Genomic DNA, 19,123 nt, shown 5'->3' on the forward strand with positions numbered 1-19,123 from the left:
CTGGTATTCTGAATCATATTTGTAATGTGATATAATATCATAGCTACAACACCTTCAGCTGCTATCCTATCAATGTCTCACTAGTCGGCTATGAAGTATAATGTCGAGTAGAGCAAATTCAATCTAAATCTGTAGCTAGTGTCATACATCATCGTCTCACGGCATGGAAGCTCATAAGGATTTGTGGCTCGTAGCTAACGTTAACATAAAATAATCAAGCAGGACTCCTCCTGTGCTTTTCTACAAATAGGAATATCCAAAACGCCACCCTCGAATGCTTTTGAATGCTTTAACGTGCTATGCAATATTTATCGTGAACTGGCTGTTTCCGAATCCAGGGCCGACCTGCAACTAGTCCGGGATGATTGGCCACCTCCCACTATTCGACAGGGTATATGCTGAAAGAGTGAATTGTCATATACCGCCAATCGTGAACAGTGTCCGGGAGATTCTAAAAGGTGCAGAGATGGCATGCTAGTAACCGACAATCCTTATCGAGGCACTGGTTTTGGCTTCATCCCTCAAGAAGTGTGCCCCCCCTCTTCATCTAAGAGAGAATATCACTCGCAGCCGCGCAAGCGCCTGTTTCTTCTAAATCCTCTACTTCCGTCATGCGTATGGCTTCTCCTACGTCGTCAACGAAGCGGTGTCTGCCACCTACGAGTTCAACAATTCCGCTTCGTTCCATCAATTGCCACACTTCGTTCTGTCGGCTGACGGGTCGGCTGAAAAACACCCTAACGCCCCGGTCTCGATAATTGCGTACTATCTCCTCTAATACCTGAGTGCCAGAACCATCCATTGAGGTGACTCCGTGTATATCAAAGATGACATTTTTGTTACTGGCCTGTGGACGAAGACGCGGCAACGCTGGATGTGCATTTCCCGTACCGTACAGCTCGAGCCGTCGTAGTCTATTCTTTAATTCACCTGTATTTGCAAATGTCAAGGGCTCGGGAATTTTTACAATCAAACATCCCTCTACAAACTCGAGATCCTGGGGGTGCTCTTCGGCGTTAGCGAAGCGATCACTGTTAGGTACCCTGCCCAAAATTTGTATACGAGGGCGTGTTGCGTGACGAATGACTTGCAAAAGCGATAGGCCAATGCCAATCGCAATGCCTAAATTGAGAGAGAAGAAGACCGTGACGGCTAGGATGACAGCCATGAGGGCAAGCTCAGTCCAGCCCTTGATTCGTAGGAAAAACGATATGTCATGCGGCGCTTCTTCGATTAAAGACCAGGCAACTGCCATGATCAGAGCAGATAGGACGGGTTTCTGCTCCGTCGTTAGTTTTGTGTTTACTATGGTGAGCACTTGTAGCAGAAGCTCAAGGGGGGCTAGCGAATGGGTTATGAAGGTAGGTCACTCACAGGAAGGTAATAGAACCACGGTAAGAGGAATAGGATACATATTACAGTAAGAACGCTGAGTATAAGGGAGCTCATGGGACTCTTCCCGCCTGTACTCTTATTGACCTTGCTTCGACCGTAGCCTCCAAATGCCGGGATGGCCATAAAGCACGCACCGACGAGGTTAGCTGCTCCGAGAGCCACGAGTTCTCGATTAGGACTCAACTGCATCCCTTCGACGATTTCTTCGCCTCCTAGACTCTTGGCTGCAACCGAAGACTCAAAGAAACCAAGCATGCCGATCAAGAAGGACGTGCCCATAGCCTCTCGTATGTGGGACATATGCGCTAGTTGGAAAGGGTTATGAAAAGTGAAGACGTGACCGGATGCTGCTTCGACTTTGCCCAACACTGGAACACCACTTTGTTCCCAGCCCAGGTGCCAAGCCATGACTGCAGAGAATACAACTACGATAAGTCTATCGGGGAAATATGCTACTCCTGGGTATCGTGGTTGCAAGCGCCTCTTGGCCTCCCTACGCATATGATCAGCTGAATTAAATTCCAAAGACGGCAGAGTAGTCTTCAACTTACCGCAATACCATAATGACAACAAACCCCACAATGCCGACAATAGCAGTAAGGTTGTGTCTGTCGCTAAGGTGTGTGAGTACAAACTCGAGCTTCTGCACGGTGCTTCCATGCGTAACTCCCGGCGCTGCTTTAGTTGCATGGATAAGTCCCAAGACGGGAATTAATTGGTCGATAAAGATAACCACTCCAATAGCGGAAATGAAGCCTCGTAGGAATGGTCGGCTCAAGACGCTATCAAGAAATCCTAGACGAAATACGCCCATAAAGAAGACGGTTGCACCAGCTATGCCGACGGCCACACCAGCCACCTTTGCTTGTAGAATGGCATTGTCGTCGTCGTCGCCTCCATGATCGATACTATTCTTAACAATAGATCCGACAAGTAAGGAACCAGCTGCCTCTGGCCCGACCACCATCAGCGGGCAACTTCCTAATAGCGCGTATATGAAGGGGTTGATGGCGAAGGCATATAGGCCATTGATCGGGGGAACATGTGCCAGGTTATCGGCGTACGAAAGAGCCATAGGGAGGTACATGGACGCAATGGTGATAGCGGCCGTAAAATCGCCTTTCAACCAAGACCACTTATACTGCTTAATCCATATGAGGAAGGGCACATAGTATGAAAAATACATGACCCACGAGTCCTTAACGCCATGTTGTTGTGCCAGGGTACTGGAATCCGTCATCTTTTTGCTTTTTACCCTACTCGAAAATGTCTTTCTCCAGTTCACAAGCTGCGTCTCTCCAGACGGCACAGAGCCGTCCGAATCCGTCACAGACCCTATATCGCCATCAAGATTACCGGCTCTTGGTGGCGGGCTGGATACGCGAGGAGAGAATGTGCCGTGATCGCAAGAGCCATCATGTGCGCGTTCGTGGTGGAGGAGAGAAGTAGTCTCGTTAGTGTCGTCATGAGAGTGATCGCGACGCGTGCTAGGACCTGCAGGATTTATCCCTTCTGAATCCTCACTCATTGAAGAGGATGAGGCGGTGAGACTATGGCGAAGGCCACTCGGAGTCGGTGGAGCATGGTCGTGAGGATAGGGTCGACCTGTCGTAATAGAAGGAGGTCGTGATGACGGCGACATACTCTCGGCTTTGACTATTTCGACTTTGGCAACCTAGAACTATGGGATTCTTAAGAGAAACTGAGCTTTCGTTTACGACCCAGCCGTAGTGTGTTTGCGACGTAACAGGCAGACAAGGTAACAAGAGATTATCACTAGAGCAATCTAATTGGCTTTAGAGACCAACAGGTCGACGAGAAAACCGGGAGAATGTAGAGTAGAAGAGGGCTAGGTGATCTACATTATGCATACAACTGGAGCTGCTAATAGTAGAAATGATATGGAGGATACTGGAGATATGATGTACGATATGCAAGATGAAGTAGGAAGGGAAAAATGGCATTTATTTAATTGGTTCATTGATAAAAGAATGACACCAAAGTATTTTTGTATTGTTCCAAGGGTTCCGTAGGACAACAAGTGGATACAGCGGGGGGCCCGGTACCTAGTTCCATACATGTAAGAGCAGAGCATTGAGTAGCTCCTTGGTACCATTTCATCTCAAAAGGTAGCAACTTCTTCTTGGTCGGTATATGTTGGTTGTGCTTACCATCTTATAAATTTCAAAGAATAAAAAGGAAAGAGAACCCAAAAAATAGGAAAGAACCTTTCTGCTTAGATAATCTTTCGAGATGACAAAAAGAAAACAAAGTTCAATGGTTACATATTTCATAGGTTAGGTACCTAGGCAGGATAGATAAACCCTAAATCAGCCATGTGTCTGCAGCCCACCGAAACGCGAGCTGGATCTAGACCCCGAAACGCAGTTACGCAGTGGAGATTTTAATGTACCACAGCGTTAGGTACCTAACCTGTCCACGTGAGCTTCACCTAAGAAATGTTAAGAAATATTTAGGTAAGCTCAAAGGTTAGCCGCTTCAACATTACTTGGTACGGTTATAAATAAATCAAATGTTGAAATTTGGTTGCCTATGGATCAGCTATCTAACCTCGTGCAATTTAAACGAAATGATTCATCGCGCATTCATATCATGATAACCCAGCGAAAGCCCTCCACGATGTCGTCCATCCACATATCGGGTGACGAGAGAGGGTGCTATATCGCGTCAAGCATGTCATCGGAAAATGGAAATGGAACATCAACGACCATGTGTGCAAGCAATAGTCAACGATAGTTGAAATGAGTGTACTATCCGAAGATGAAGAAGGAAGGCGGGCCTTCATTGTCGAGTCATCGTGATAGCATACGAGGTCTGGCTAATAAACGCGTTGCTACCTGCGATGATGCGATTACGCCAGAGCATGAGCATCTTCCTCATCTTCTTCTGCTTCTTGGGCCTTGATATCGGCTTTGATCTTGGCGTTGGTCTCATCTTCATCTTCACTACCATCGCTCTTAAACTTAGAAAGAGCCTTTCTAGAGGTCTTAGTCTTCTTGCCGGAACCGGGGGTCTTCTCGCTGCCGGCCTTGCGCTTCTTGCTGCCTTTGGTGGGCGTGCCAGGCTCGCTTGTGTTGGCTGTGGTCGATTCTCCTGAGGCCAAGGCGAGCTTTTTCTTGATAGGTCCGAAACAAGCGCGGGCAGTTGAGGCGTTCTTGAAAGGTGCAAGCTGGGCGAGCTTGTCCCAGTTGATCTAGAAATACAGAAGCACGGTTAGTAAATGCCAATAATTTTGGTCATATAGTTTTATAAAGGAAATAACGAGGTGCGAGCTTAATGTCTCAAGATAAAGGTCTCAAGATAGCAGGTATATGATTGGTAACTTGGAGTATTCGAGGAATTTTTGATAGGTGAAGGTAGAAAGGTGGTTTCGTTCTTGGTCTTACCTTGGGAGCTACCTCAAAGCACTGCCAAGCTATTCCTAGGATCTCCATATCTCGAGCGGTGAACTGCGTATCCTTGATGGATGCTGCCTTTGATGCCATGGTGATGGATAGCAGTACTGATTGTAGGGTGTGTTGACGAGGGATGCCTTAAACCTCCAGAAGTGTGGAGAAAGGAAGAAAGAAGGAAGTGTGTATCTAACGTGTAACCTAGGTATTGTTGGAAGTTTTGGCGATGCTTCTTCTGATTGTAGGCAGTCTGGATTAGAATCGATGTGCTAACGTGACTGTAAGTTAGCCGCAGCCCCGGATAATGTATTTAGATGGATGTTGATAGATGTGAAAGTCAGGATGAATGGATAAAACAAGTTTGCTTTGAAGTTGTAGGATATGATGGTAGAAAGAAGTAAAATAAGATCTAGGTTGTTGCCTGAAAACATCTTATTTGAGAAAGGTAGGTACAAGAACTGTTGAAATAGGAAAGAATTGAATGCGTTAAGATAGTTTGTGCATTTGTTTTCACGAAATTGCACGGCATCTACTTTCACGTACACGGAATACAACTTGGGCTGATATTTCCAACCGCTACATTTACTTGCCCTAATATCATCCAAACAATTTTTAATCTTTTTAACTTCTTATTTATGATAAGCTATATATTTTCAAACGTGCTTTCTTTTGTTATATTGTATCTTGGCAGCTCTTAATGAGCAACCCTCAACCCTTAGTTATGCTTATTTCATAGTATTGAAGTCTTTACCCGTGCGCATAATCTGCTTGGTTTTCATGGCGTAACACTTTGGCTGCACACAAAAAAACGACAGCTTGAATTTGGGGTAGTTATTTCAAACGGCAATTCTAAACCACCTACTCAGCTTATCAAATATACAGGTCTAAGCATATTTGAATCATATAACATTTAGGTACTATTACGGCCGATAAATCTTGCCCAGTATTCCAATATCATGATGTCTTGCCTTTAGCTTAACAATTCTTTAGGTGAAAAGAATTTGCTTTATGTAACAATTATAACAATTATATAAATGATCATAAGAACTTGAGGTTTAATTTAGAAAATCATCTGCCCTTGGATTTTAAAATACTGATCATTACTTATGTAGATATTAGGTAGCGAGCCTTTCTCGATGCATATATAATCAGGAGTACTAATAATCAACGTCGATTCATCTAACTAATGAGAGCATTATCGATTGCAAGTTGCCTAAATCACTATTCTCTTTTCCCTCTGTCAAAATAAGAAATAGTCGTCATATATTCTGATATTTTCAAACATATGGACTGAAAACTATTTATGATCATGGAATCCGTGAACGGCACCTCATGAGACTCGGTGAATTCATGCCAAGACTCGGTGTAAGTCTCATTGGATAATCCAATATGACACAGCAGTAGCATTTCCCTATGTACAAAGTGGGTATATACCCGCGCTGATGCAATTAAAGGATAATACTAATACGGATAAGTCGTTTCGGAGATTATGTTTTACTTCGGCCGATCATCAACATCAGTCGGACTTGTCCCTGATTCAACTCACCACTCACCACTGATTGATTAGATTAGATCAAGGAACCAAACCATATCACTCAAGTTTTCCTTCAATTTCTAGACATTATACTACTATAGGCTTGTCATGGAAGAGGCACAGAGCGTCAAGACAGACCGTCGCCGTCGCCGCCCAGCTCTTTCATGCGTTAGCTGCCGAAGATCTAAGCTCCGCTGTGACCGCAATTTACCTTGTGGTGCTTGCGTTCGCTCCAAACATAAGACCTGTGTTTATGAGCCTCAAGGCCGGCATTCGGAGTTATCTTCTTCTGCAGCAAGCCCACATCACCCAGCTGATCCCTTGTCCACCGTTGACTCCGATACGGCCGTCTCTCCCGTGACCAGTGGATCAAACCACGCACGTCACGGCGAAGCTTTACACGGAGATCACCCAGCTCTTTCCTTGAATGGCTCTACACCCGTCGACTCAACTACTTCTCAAAGCTATGAACAATCTTTCGATGTTAGGTCACTACTAGACCGAATCAAAGAGCTTGAACGCCGCTTAGAGGACTCTACGGGGAATCACTCGCGTCAGAAGAACGCCACACAACCCTCCGCCGACCCGGACTTTGTGGCTACCTATCCTAGTTATCTAGCAGGAGAATTACACACCATGAGTAAAAGTGTCATGACCAAAACCCGGTATCTAGGCCAAAGCCACTGGATGAATCAAATAGGAAACGTACGCTACTCTCATGTCCTTTTATTTTCTACTCATTCTTATCACGTCCCGGCGTAGGTAGAAATACCATGTATACTGACAGGTCACTTACCAATCATTAGTTTAAGTACATATTGGAAATATTTGACCAGGAGTGTCGAGAAAAGAAGTCAGGGCCGATAGCGATGGTAAACCGGTGCAAGTCGCTGGGTCTGACCGTTAAGGCGCAAAGGGCACCCGTACAAGCTATTAAATATGGTGCTAATATACCGCCACGAGAAGTCGCGGATAAGCTCGTAGATGGATACCTTCGAACGTCAGAAACTGTCTTCCGAATATTACATGTCCCGTCATTTAGAAAGGACTACGAGAATTTCTGGTTGTCACCCGACTCGGTTGACCTCCCCTTCATGATTCAATTTCAGCTCGTTATGGCGATTGGTGGCGCGGTTTATGATGATTACTATACCATGCGCAAGTCGGCTATGCAATGGGTGTACGAGGCACAATTCTGGCTTATCTCTCCGGCCCCTAAGGCAAGGTTGACCCTCACTGGCCTACGGGTCATGCTTCTTCTCTGCCTCGCGCAAGAGACTGCATCCGTAGGCCAGGATCTGGTCTGGATCCACGTGGGACAATTAATGCGCACAGCTATATATATGGGCCTTCACAAAGACCCTAAGAAACTCCCTAAGATGAGCTTTTTCCTCTCCGAAATTCGCCGCCGGTTGTGGAATACCATCCTCGAACTTGCGCTACAGACTAGCGTTGACTCTGGAGGGCCGCCCCTAATATACCTTGACCAGTACGATACTTCCGCGCCGGGTAATTACGACGATGATCAACTGACTGACGACGACACGCCGGTTACGGTTGATCCCCCAGATAAGTTCACAGACATGTCTGTGGCTATAGCACTTCGTGCTAGCTTTTCGGCGCGTCTAGCGATTGCCCGGCTCCTTAACGAAATCGGTACACAAAACACATTCGATGATACCATTCGACTTCACAATCAACTCAGTACCGCGTACAAATCTCTCTCACAACAGCTCCAACGATTCACGCTTGGTGACCGACAACCGACAGGGTTTCAACGACGCCTCGTAGACCTTCTCGTGCGTCGATACTTCATGGCACTCCATCTTCCTTACTTTAGCTCAGCTATGAGTGAGCCGGCTTACGCTTTTTCGAGGAAGACTGTAGTGGAGATGAGTGCAAAACTGTATTCTACTGTTTTTCCTTCGGCCGCTTTCAGTCCTCGGCCACTGAAACCTCAAATGAATGACTTGGGACAAATATCCATTGTCCCAGAAAGGGATGACCTGGCCCGGCTTACTACTTGTGCAGCAGGCTTTGCCCGCAGTATCCTCTCACAAGCATCGATGGCCATCGGTCTCGATCTGCAAAACCAATTGCAAGAGGATGATAGTTTAGGGCCGCCCACCCCCCGAGCGGACCTACTTAATATTTTCAAAGATTCTACCGCATGGATATATCGTCGCATTTATATTGGAGAGACGAATGTAAAAGGCTATTTGTTTTCAATAGCACTATTAACGCACATCGAAGGATTAATGAAGGGCCTAAAACGAGCAGATATCGTAGATTCGATTATTACAGCTGGCACTAAAGCAATGCAAGACTGCTTTGAATTGCTCAAGCAACAGATCGCCCCACAGCCTGATGAAGCTACCAGTACGAATAATGCACACTCTGACTTCGACAGTATGATGGCGATGGACCAAGACTGGGAATATAATACCCCGGTAAGCTGCTTATGTCCAGGTTAGTGGTAATAATAGACTAACATATAAACCAGATGCAGAATGTCCTCTTTAATTTTACCAACATCGAAGCTGTGTTAGGCGTGCCTACAGGTTCTGATATGATGACAACCGATTTCTCACAATGGTAGTAGTAGTCGGGAACATAGCTACCTAGGTACCTAGCTAGGTACATACCTACATAATATAACCAACGGCGTATATGTGTTAGACCCCTCCGACGCGACGAATTCTGGAACTAGCTGAAGAGGTAAGTCTACTATAGGCAAGATTCAAGAGGCCAATGCTGCTACTCGTCAAGCTGTAGCGTACGGTATTTTACTAACTACCTAAGGGACTAGATGTAGCCGTGTACTTGTTATATATTGTATCATGGAGATTTTGCTTTTACGCAGAAGAAAACGCCACTCATTTCATATCATACTAGCCTTTATATCATCCTCCTACTCCTAGACACAACGATCGCCTTGTACCAATTGTACATAGGGCAGTCAAAAATATCGTCCCTAATATGTTACTAACACAGCTGGTACTGCCTGCAACCCAAATTTCATACTGGCTAATAGTCTTCTGTAACACTTATACTAGGCACACCTATTAAGGACCGAGTAGCTGCGTGGTGCCATTTGGAAATATTTCCTAGGAAGAGACTGAAACAAAGACAAAGCGTCGGAGCTCGCCGATATCTTATTCCTCTTGTCAGTTATCGAAGCGGTTTCCCAACGCTGCCGACTGCCTAAATATCCACTCATGGGCTGTCAATCCTTCATCCTCGTCATCTTTTACTTCATCAGGGATACCCTTCCCTTTGATCGTTTTCATGACACACTTGTCTTCCGGTCGGACAAAATAGACGATGCTATAACGCGGATATCGGCCCTGGGATCCAGGAGATGGGATCACTCGATGACGCCCGGAACATAGCACGCCGTTCGTGAAACTGACGGCGGCATCGCCTAGGTTAATGATGGCGCAACCTCTTTTAGGCTTGACCCAGAGCCATTCACCCGGCACATCTGGCTGGCCATTGCTAAGCTGTGCCTTCCTTGCCGACTCGGACCAGACCTGGAGTCCGCCCAGCCAATTCATCAAGATGGTAATCCTGCAGGACTCGAGATCAGCAAAGGCTGTACAGGAAACAATTGAGCGATTACTTACGTCCCGAAGTCGGTGTGCGAGGGTGTCTGAATCTTGGGCATCTCATCGGTTTCTCGGGGCGGGCCCCTAGTGATACGGACATGGTCTCCTGAGGGTTCTTCTATTTTGTGGCGGTTCGCGAACTCGGACGGATCAATGCCGAGCCTTTCCGCAAGGATATTCATGATCATCATCCCAACGGAATGCGCGCTCTTGATATAATCGGCAAAAAGAGGTTTTGCGTCTAGGATAGCGGGTGGCCATGGGCGGCTCATACGGTCGTTCGGCACAATCATATCATTCTTGCCCACGTTGAAAAACTCGGCAGTATCTGGAGTGCCAGACTTATCTGTCACGGTTGATCCAGCATACTTGTACCCGAATAGAGACTTGGTCATCTTATAGTCCATCTTCTCAGCTAGCGGCAACCGGAATACACGCTCTCCCACCAGCGCAATCTGCTCTGCACCCTGGCGGATGGTGTCCCCCGTAGTGCAGCCGTCCAGCTCTAGGTAGAAAAAGCCGCGTCCGACACATGCGTCGAACACGCGGTCCTGTTCGGCGGTGTCGCCATTATAAAGCTTAGATAGGGTGATTGTCTCCAGCGAGACCGTGGGCACATCTGAAGAGAACGGCGGGTATAATTCCGGAGTGAATTCGGTATATGATTCTTCCTTATGAGGCATGGCTAATTACTTGTGAAATATTTTAGTCAGTTCTACAACGGCCTAAGACTATATCGGAGGGGGTCGCAGTTCTATATAGGTACCTAAGATAGCTGAATCTCCGCTCCTTGTTGATCTGGAAATAAGACGGAAGTCTCGGATAGCCGAGTGGAGGTGAAGCGGGGAGAGGTCCAGCGGCGCGTCTATAAATACGTCCAAGACGGAAGGTTGCGTAGGGAATATCTAATATGGGAATCTTGCAGCCAATGCGATGCCGATCACAGTGCCGACAGAGCTTCCCCAGCTTCTCCGCATACTCTTAGCCGGCATTGTCCCGTTTGTTGATAAACGCCAACTTCTGCGCGTATAGTCGTATAGTCAAAGGGGCCAGAACAAAGAAGCTAGGATATCAAAGGGTGCATGAGTGTGTGTATAACAATCTGGGGAATGATGTTTATTTAAGTTTCTGCTCGGTCCTGATCCAGATACCCAATGAAAACCTAGACCCCTATATAAGTAGCTCTAAACTAATAAGCATATGATAGTTCTTACAATGGATAGGTAGCTATTTCCTTAGCCTGTATATACTTATTAGGGTAGGTGAAACTATAAGGACTTGGAAGCTAAAGCCCGCGTCTAGAAATTTCTCGTAGTAATTGCACGTCGCCGAATTGCTACGGCACGCGAATCGGCAACCACGACGGCGCTCGCGGGATTATCCGGGACGTCGACGGGCCGCGACCCCGGGCGGTGCGCGCGCACGAGAAGTCCTCGGAACTCTGGTATTATTCGATGTCCAAGGGCTCGAAGTCGGACATGTTGATGCCGTACGTGTCGACGAAAGTCCGGATTTGACTATACGAGGCCGGCGTGCCTTCTTCCTCGTCCATCCGAGCGAAGCTGTTGTGGATCCAGAGCCGCATTAGATGCGTCGTGTCGATCCATTCTGTAAGTGGGGTGAAGAGTAGGATACCTGTTGCTAAAAGTTGACGATGCCGGTAGAAAAATCAGAACGGAGCCGGGTATTTATCACGCGGACCGGAGCAAAGGAGCAAATATCTTGTCCGTTAGAAACAACCGAGCCGGGTCCATATTGTGCCACTTGCTTCCCACTAAGTTAGGTTCCTGACACTTTAACCTGTTAAGCTTACCTATAACTAGTTAGTTATATGACAACGTCGATATAGTTCTCAGACCGAACGATAGATGTCTTTGGCGGCGGCTCGAGATATATCATACTAAACACTCCGTAAAAGGAGATCCGCGCAGCTACCAAGCCGTCGCGTCTGGGTACTCTTTATACTATTATTCACCATATAGTTGCCCAGGTCCACAGCGAGACTATCCCGGGGGTCAAAGTTGGAGAAAGATGGGGGAACGGTCCCGCTCTTCGGTCACTCGTTTGCGCAATTAGCGAACAGCATCACCGCGAGAGCCGACTGAAAATCAAAATTCCCTAGTCCCAATAAGGCCTACGTCTTCCGAGAGGTCATCTACTCTTCCAGAAAGATTATTAACATACGTTGCTCGGCTTGGTATCGTTAGAGATCAATTCAGTGGATTTCTACTTAGCACTGGCAACAATAGGAGAAAAAAAACCCCCCCCAAAATTATCGTCTTCCCCCAGGCGATTGGGGTTGGATTTGGAGACCCCGGATGGCGCCGTTTCTAAAAGAACGTCTAGTCTGTCTGGTCCTTGTTTGTGATGTTGGCTAGACGAGTTAGACTATTTCTCCTCAACAGACACCCCCCCTGGCACCCCGTTGCCCCCCCCATACCCCAAGCGCCAAGACACCGAAGAAGAGCCTCGTCTCCTCCTCGTCCCCCCCAAATATTTCCTCGTTATGATTCCTCTTACGTAGTTTGCCCCGCATTATGAGGTGCCCGGATGGAGAAGCGGAGATTGGGAGAGTGGCAAGCCCTCCCCTGCCTTGGCCTTTAGTTAAGCTTCTGCAGCTCACATAGGCTGCATGAGCTGGTCGGCACACGAGGGTGGTACCGCAGCGCATGTCTAGCCGGGGCGGGTTCCCACGATGCTGGTCAGATAAAAACCTCGCCATTCCCCCAGCATCTCCTCCGCCGGTCATTCTTCTAGCATTTTTCCCGGGATTCCCTAAAGTTGGTTGGATATTCCCCTTTGTTTGGGGGTTCTCCGGAAATTCTTCACACTCAAACCAACCATTGGGATAAAGAAGCTAGGGGAATCACTACTTTCAACGAATATCCGTCATGGCCGACGAGATAACAAGAGCCGAGCCTTCTCAAGGCCTGGCGCCGAAGCAGGATGTAGAAACACTAGAACATACGGCAGCGCCCGTAGCTACTCCTGGAAACTTAATTGCCGCCGCTTCGATGGATCCGGCGCATCGTGCGCGCGTAGAGAAGTCGCTATTGCGCAAGTTGGATGCGCGATGTTCCCTCTTCGTCTTCATCTACATCCTTAATTATCTTGATCGCAACAACATTGCGGCCGCCCGACTTAAGGGACTCCAAAAAGATCTAAGTCTCGATGATGTACGCCCCTACTTTGGCGCAATTGACGATTTGCGGCCAATATCTGTCTGGTTCTTCCTAGATCATCATGCTAACTACCAATAGACGCAATATTCAACCTGCCTGAGTATCTTGTACGTCGGGTACATCTTGATGCAGGTCCCGTCGAACATGTTTATCAACCGGATCCAACGGCCTTCTCTCTACATTGCATGTGCTATGCTTCTGTGGGGACTCATCTCTACACTCAGCGGGAACACATACAACTTTACCGGCATGGTTCTCGTGCGGTTCTTCTTAGGTTTTGTCGAGGCTGCTTTCCTACCGGGAGCGCTCCTGATCCAGTCTAAGTGGTACACGCGAACTGAGCTGACAACAAGGAATGCGATCCTGTTCTGTGGTAACATCATCTCCAACGCCTTCTCGGCCCTGGTGGGAGCTGGTGTGTTGTCGAACATGGAGGGCGTCCTAGGCCACGCCGCTTGGCGATGGCTGTTCTGGATCGAGGGTGCGGTTACCATGGCCACGGCTATCACCGCTGGTTTCGTTCTTCCGGATCTACCGCACAATTCTCGTGGATTTACCGCCGAGGAACTCGAGGTCGCGCAACTGAGGATGATCGAAGATGTGGGCGAGGCTGATGTCGATGAAGCCAATCAAGGTATCTTCGACGGTTTGATTATGGCCGTCAAGGATATTAAGATTTACGTCATGATGCTTACCTTCACGGCATACGTCGTCGGTCTTTCTTTCAATGCTTTCTTCGTAAGTGGCGACTCATCAAAGCCCCCATAAGGCTTAAACCAGCTAACTTCTACGCAGCCTACTCTTACTGGTACGCTTGGATTCGGCGATATCCCGACACTGCTAATGAGCTCGCCGCCTTGGGCCTTTTCATGCATCGTTTCGCTACTGAATGCTTGGCACGCTGACCGAACTCAGGAGAAGGTGTGTATATCCGTTTCACAAATCATAGTTTACTGTTGTGTGAGAAACGAAGCTAACTCAACTGATAGTTCTGGCATATTGTTGGTCCCATCCTTGGTGGACTTGTTGGTTTCGTTATTAGCATGTCGACCCTGAATGTAGCCGCCCGATACGTGGCTCTGTTCCTCCAAGCCAGCTCCTACGCGGGCTTCATCGTCTTCTACTCGTGGATCAGCTCGTCATTCCCTCGACCGCCGGCTAAGCGTGCCGTAGCGATTGCGCTTATCAACGCGTTCTCGCAACTAGGCAACGTGGCGGGCAGCTACGTGTGGAACCTGAAGGACAACGGATACCGCAAGAGTTACGGCATCGTCACAGCTATGTTCGGAATCACGATCGTCGGTTGCTGGGCGTTCCGTGCTATCCTGGCAGACCTTAACAAGAAGCTGGAAGAGGGCGAGGGTGCCTGGGAGACGCAGCCCGACGAGGCGCGCGTATCTGATGCGAATGCCCCCGACGAGGCGTTGCGGCTACATAAGGGATACCGATACATATTATAAGGGAATGAGTTACGTATATATATATAAATAGAACAGGCCACTCAAGATTATAGCTACCCCTGTCTCGCTTTATTAGCTCTTAGATGAGGATAATGATGTTAAAGAAGATATAAATATAAGTAAAATAACACTACTAAATATGCGATCTTTGATAGGTATCGTGGTGACCTAATGATAGGATATAATGAAGTTCCATATACAATATACGGCGTCCCTAAGTGAGGAAATAGTATTATGAAATGGTACCGACGTATGAATCTGAAAACCAATAATAATATTCACCGATATGAATAAGGGAGGACATTATCATTAGTTGTGAAAAGTGAGAAATACTTTGCGCCCCGATATGTCTGCGTTAAAAAATGAATTGGAGATGGTTGATGTTTTTTACTAGTAATTGAACCATGGAAAGTAGAAGGGAGGTTCAACTCTATGAGCGTCATAGCTACCCGGATGGCCGATCGGGTCGGTCAATTCCCGATAGATTAGTTCCGGTCGGATGCATGTCCCGCCGGGTCCTCAGTATTTCTTTTTTTTTCTTTTTTCAGAAAGAAGAACCATGAAGTAGAATAAAGTTTATGCCTTTTATAACACTATATTTAGTAGAGTTAGCTGACATAACTTTCTTAATCTCTCCATCGTAAATCTCGGAGGCCAAAATATTCCCTCTACACATCTAAACTTTAAACAAGATACATAATGGGACGAACTGAACCCTCAGTCGGTAGACCACCCGCTAGCTTCCGTCGCGATGCCCGTGCGAAAAGAGCCAAAGCCACTATTAATAAGGTCATACCGCCCCTACTGGCGGCGCATCCGCGGGCTCGTCGGGGGATCGAAGCTTCGGAGTTAATTATCGATCCCTCTTCCCTACTACCCTCTACACAGGCTCCCGGAGCCGGGACGCGACGGCGTACTAGTCGGAGACCTGCCGCGGATGAAGGTCATGACGAGGGCAGAGAACTAGGAGAGAAGGACGGAAGCAAAGGCCCTCGTATCTCGTTACGCGTCGCAGATACCCTAGAAGCCGCATACTCACTGCTCCTCGTCCCGGGTCACGAGCTAGAGCAGCGGCGAGATCTATCCAATAAGATATCCCGTGTTGGCGTGCTGAACATGGCGTCACCACTATCTGGAGGTGGTGGGTTCCTGAACGGTGCATCAAGCCAAGAAGAATCGCTGTGTATGCGCTCGACGCTCCTCCCGTCCCTACGGGATGAGTTCTACCGTCTTCCTGAGCTCGGTGTTGTATTTACGCCCGACGTGCTAGTATTCCGCGGCTCGGGTAGCGAGCCTCAGGGTAAAAAAAAGAGAAGCGGGGAAAAGGTAAGTGATGGTGAGGACGGAGATAGAGATCAGATAGGGGTAGGAGATACGGGGTCAGGGCGGGGGGGCGAAGAGGAAGAGCTCCTATCGAAACGTGACCGTTGGTTTATCGATGTCGCATCTGCGGCCATGATACGAATACCTGAAATCGAAGTCGACGAAGAATCTGGATTTGCCCGGTATGCCAGCGCTACAGACCGCGAACTAGCCGTGCGTAAGATGCGCGCCGTGCTACGTGTGTTTGCTGCCAAGGGGGTGCGGCGGGTTGTGTTAGGGGCATGGGGATGCGGCGCATACGGCAACCCAGTCGGCGAGATCGCGAAGGCGTGGCGGAAGGTCTTGGTTAGCGGGAGCAGAGACGAGAACAAAGGAGAAAATGGGCAGCAGAAGAGAAAGGGGAAGTGGAAAAAAAGGGAGTCGGATTCAGATTTATGGGAAAGTTTCGAGCACGTCGTCTTCGCGATCAAAGACGCGGGGATGGCACATGCGTTTGCAACGGCGTTTGGTGAGGGGTTTCTCGAAATAAATAATTCTGAAAGTGGAGGCAATAACATTGGCAGTGAGGATGGAGAGGATGAGGAGGAGGATGCCAGCGTGAAGGAACTCCGTGATAAGATTCGCGAGCTAGAGGTGCGCGCCGGGCAGGCACAGACGCCTCAACTCAGAGCCGGGCTTAGTTCCGTGCTCGCTGGGCTGAGAAGTCAATTACCGCACTCTGATGATATTTCTTCCCGGGCGGACCCAGCAGCCAGTACAGGTGGCAGGGATGACGAAAGTGGGAGCGAGGACAATGACGAGTCCGCCAAAGAAGAGTCAGGGAGCGATGGAGACCGAATCGGGCATTATGACGAGAGTTAAAAATTAAATAGACTATTTGAACCTGCACCTGTTATGTAAATGTCTTATGATATGACCAGTATAACGCAAAATGCATACTTGGATGAGACACAACGGAAAGCAAAACCCGGTCTAAGAATGTCATCAAGTCAGATCAGTTCATTGAAACTCTATTTGTAACTACCTACCTAAGCCCTTGTTAGAGGGAGTCGAATTGCCAATCTTCTCTCCAGTATAACACAATTCTCTGCGTAGGGTATAGTAGAGATCAGTAGAGATCGGATCTGTCTCTCTCAATATTCACTTTTGTAAAATTTATTATTACAATTCATGAGGCATAATGCTACAAATGGATCTCATCCCTTGTCTATGACCAATCATTTCCCCGACGCCCCTAGGTACGTAATTTTTGTTCATTCACAGAAGCAGCTCAAGAGGGTTCTCTACCACCTTCTTGAATTCCTTGATCCACTCAGCACCGACCGCACCGTCGACTACCTTGTGGTCGAAGCTTCCAGTGACTGTGATCTGGTCGTCCCACTCGACACTAGTACCATCCTCACCGGCGGGGATAGCAACCTTCTTCGTAGTACCGACAGCGAGGATGGCAGCCTGCGGGGGGTTGATGACGGCGGTGAAGTTGTCGACGGCAGCGTTCATGCCCATATTAGAGATGGAGATAGTACCACCCTGGAATTCCTCGGGCTTGAGCTTGTTGTCGCGGGCCTTCTTGGCGAGCTCCTTGACCTTGGACGAGATAGATTCTAGACCGCGGGCCTCGACACCAGTAACGATAGGAGTGATTAAACCGTTGGGGGTAGCGACAGCGACAGAAACATCGACGGTGTTGTACTGGCGGATAGCATCGCCCGTCCAGGCCGAGTTGGCAGCAGGGACCTTCTTAGAAGCAACGGCGATAGCCTTGATAAGGAAATCGTTAACAGACAGCTTGTACTTGCCCTCGGACGAGCTGTTTAGAGCTTGTCGGAGCTTTAGAAGCTTGGTAACGGAGATCTGGCTGCTGACGAAGAAGTGAGGGTTCTCCCTGACGGACTCTTGTAGGCGCTTGGCGATGGTCTTTCGCATGTTGGATAGGGGGGTATCTTCGTAAGAGGCAGCAGGAGAGGCAGAAGAACCGGCAGTTGCGGTGGCTTTCTTGACATCGTCTTCCGTAATCTTACCACCGGGGCCGGTACCCTTAAGAGCAGAGACGACAACACCCTTCTCCTTAGCCAATCGCTGGGCCTCCGGAGTTATGTTGGGCAGTCGCTCAAGAGCAGGCTCGATTTTTCCTTCATGAGAGTATTGTTCCGGCTCTTGGGCGGGCGTCGGAGCGGGAGCGGAGGTGGCATTAGACGGCGTATCCGACTTCTTTTCCTCTTTACCTGCCGGTGCTGCGGCATTACCTCCTGCGTCTGAAAGGCTGAAGGACTCAAAGGCAGATATATCGGTTCCCTCGTCGACGAGAATAGCAATTGGCTAGAATAGTAATGTCAGCGTCTCGGAGTACGGAAATGGGGAAGCGCAAAAAGTCACGCACGTTGCCAACGGGGACATCTTTCTCGCCGGCGTCCTTTAGAATCTTAGCGATGACACCCTCCTCTTGGAATTCGAAGTCCATCTGGGCCTTGTCCGTTTCAATCTCGACTAGAACGTCACCGGGGGCAATGGTGTCTCCGGCCTTCTTCTGCCATGCGCCAATGTTACCGGCCGTCATTGTGGGCGACAGCGCGGGCATCTTGACGACTGTGTGCGGCGGGAAAGATGCATAGTATCTTGCTAAGGGCATAAAGCCCGATCTGAGGGTTGCTGTCCTTAGAAGGCCTTGCCTTCTTAACACGGCGCCGAACATTTTGCTGCTGGAAGAAAATGACTCTCCCCCGGATAAAAATATATTTTGAAAAGAGGAAGTCCGGAGCAATTCGATAAGGCAAAAATAAGGAAAAGAATAGGACAGGCCGGGGTATCTCGGAGCAGACAAGTTGCCAGCACCTGGGAATGATTGACCGAGTCCAATTGAGTTGAGGTGTGGGAATTTGGGGGGAGGGAGGCGGCGCGAGACGGGGACGTTGGAGAGAAAAAAAAAGATTAGATCTGAGAAGTTGAGGTGTAAGAGTTGTTGATTGGCGGCGGGTTATTTTCGTGACGGGGTCCCTTCTCAGCAAAGTACGGAAGTACCGCCCGTCTACGGTGCAGTTATGGCAGCCTTGCCCCAAAACTTTCTAGGGACGTTGAGAGAAGCTCCGAATTGCTAACGTGTTGCACCAAGAACCACTAGCGCTACATGTAATAGGTACCTATATTTCTGGATTGTGATGTATTGGTACCTTTTATTAGTGTAGATTACCTGATATTCATATTTATAACT

At 48.1% G+C, this 19,123-nt stretch overlaps 8 protein-coding genes across 8 annotated transcripts; 3 read left to right on the forward strand and 5 right to left on the reverse strand.

Annotated features, from left to right (window-relative positions):
• Positions 1-547: 547 nt before the first annotated feature.
• F4813DRAFT_383051 (sulfate transporter family-domain-containing protein) lies at positions 548-3,037 on the reverse strand (the record flags this gene model as incomplete). Its single annotated transcript, XM_049245890.1, has 3 exons — positions 548-1,279; positions 1,375-1,888; positions 1,947-3,037. The coding sequence occupies 3 exons, from the start codon at positions 3,035-3,037 to the stop codon at positions 548-550; spliced, it is 2,337 nt and encodes a 778-aa protein (XP_049095732.1).
• Positions 3,038-3,145: 108 nt separating this feature from the next.
• Positions 3,146-3,550, reverse strand: F4813DRAFT_245097 (uncharacterized protein). The gene has a single exon (XM_049240077.1). The coding sequence runs from the start codon at positions 3,509-3,511 to the stop codon at positions 3,254-3,256; it is 258 nt and encodes an 85-aa protein (XP_049095733.1). The 5' UTR covers positions 3,512-3,550; the 3' UTR covers positions 3,146-3,253.
• Positions 3,551-3,899: 349 nt separating this feature from the next.
• Positions 3,900-5,304, reverse strand: F4813DRAFT_373379 (uncharacterized protein). Its single transcript, XM_049244810.1, has 2 exons — positions 4,803-5,304; positions 3,900-4,609 (listed from the first exon to the last, which is right to left on the reverse strand). Exons 1-2 carry the CDS (start codon positions 4,899-4,901, stop codon positions 4,268-4,270), a joined length of 441 nt encoding a protein of 146 aa, XP_049095734.1. The 5' UTR covers positions 4,902-5,304; the 3' UTR covers positions 3,900-4,267.
• A 1,146-nt stretch (positions 5,305-6,450) lies between these two features.
• On the forward strand, positions 6,451-8,941 carry F4813DRAFT_393354 (uncharacterized protein; the record flags this gene model as incomplete). The annotated part of the gene is made up of 3 exons (XM_049247410.1): positions 6,451-7,047; positions 7,149-8,792; positions 8,846-8,941. The coding sequence occupies 3 exons, from the start codon at positions 6,451-6,453 to the stop codon at positions 8,939-8,941; spliced, it is 2,337 nt and encodes a 778-aa protein (XP_049095735.1).
• Positions 8,942-9,509: 568 nt separating this feature from the next.
• On the reverse strand, positions 9,510-10,633 carry F4813DRAFT_383053 (putative oxidoreductase; the record flags this gene model as incomplete). Its single annotated transcript, XM_049245891.1, has 2 exons — positions 9,510-9,912; positions 9,969-10,633. 2 exons carry the CDS (start codon positions 10,631-10,633, stop codon positions 9,510-9,512), a joined length of 1,068 nt encoding a protein of 355 aa, XP_049095736.1.
• Positions 10,634-12,964: 2,331 nt separating this feature from the next.
• F4813DRAFT_383054 (MFS general substrate transporter) lies at positions 12,965-14,592 on the forward strand (the record flags this gene model as incomplete). The annotated part of the gene is made up of 4 exons (XM_049245892.1): positions 12,965-13,126; positions 13,211-13,870; positions 13,928-14,053; positions 14,122-14,592. The coding sequence occupies 4 exons, from the start codon at positions 12,965-12,967 to the stop codon at positions 14,590-14,592; spliced, it is 1,419 nt and encodes a 472-aa protein (XP_049095737.1).
• Positions 14,593-15,291: 699 nt separating this feature from the next.
• Positions 15,292-16,776, forward strand: F4813DRAFT_393357 (uncharacterized protein; the record flags this gene model as incomplete). Its single annotated transcript, XM_049247411.1, has 1 exon — positions 15,292-16,776. One exon carries the CDS (start codon positions 15,292-15,294, stop codon positions 16,774-16,776), a length of 1,485 nt encoding a protein of 494 aa, XP_049095738.1.
• Positions 16,777-16,886: 110 nt separating this feature from the next.
• Positions 16,887-18,865, reverse strand: F4813DRAFT_245248 (Dihydrolipoyllysine-residue acetyltransferase). The gene is made up of 2 exons (XM_049240078.1): positions 18,296-18,865; positions 16,887-18,234 (listed from the first exon to the last, which is right to left on the reverse strand). Exons 1-2 carry the CDS (start codon positions 18,605-18,607, stop codon positions 17,173-17,175), a joined length of 1,374 nt encoding a protein of 457 aa, XP_049095739.1. The 5' UTR covers positions 18,608-18,865; the 3' UTR covers positions 16,887-17,172.
• Between the last annotated feature and the right edge of the window lie 258 nt (positions 18,866-19,123).

This window comes from Daldinia decipiens, assembly GCF_022478715.1.
Source record: "Daldinia decipiens strain CBS 113046 unplaced genomic scaffold F4813scaffold_43, whole genome shotgun sequence".
NCBI lineage: Eukaryota > Fungi > Ascomycota > Sordariomycetes > Xylariales > Hypoxylaceae > Daldinia > Daldinia decipiens.

Excerpts from the sequence above, each read along its gene's own strand:
- F4813DRAFT_245097 (XM_049240077.1), bottom strand. The coding sequence starts at position 3,511 with ATGGTACCAAGGAGCTACTCAATGCTCTGCTCTTACATGTATGGAACT.
- F4813DRAFT_373379 (XM_049244810.1), bottom strand. The coding sequence starts at position 4,901 with ATGGCATCAAAGGCAGCATCCATCAAGGATACGCAGTTCACCGCTCGA. Across the intron at positions 4,610-4,802 it reads GCTTTGAGGTAGCTCCCAAG|ATCAACTGGGACAAGCTCGC; the intron begins GTAAGACCAAGA and ends CTGTATTTCTAG.
- F4813DRAFT_245248 (XM_049240078.1), bottom strand. The coding sequence starts at position 18,607 with ATGTTCGGCGCCGTGTTAAGAAGGCAAGGCCTTCTAAGGACAGCAACC. Across the intron at positions 18,235-18,295 it reads AAGATGTCCCCGTTGGCAAC|CCAATTGCTATTCTCGTCGA; the intron begins GTGCGTGACTTT and ends TTACTATTCTAG.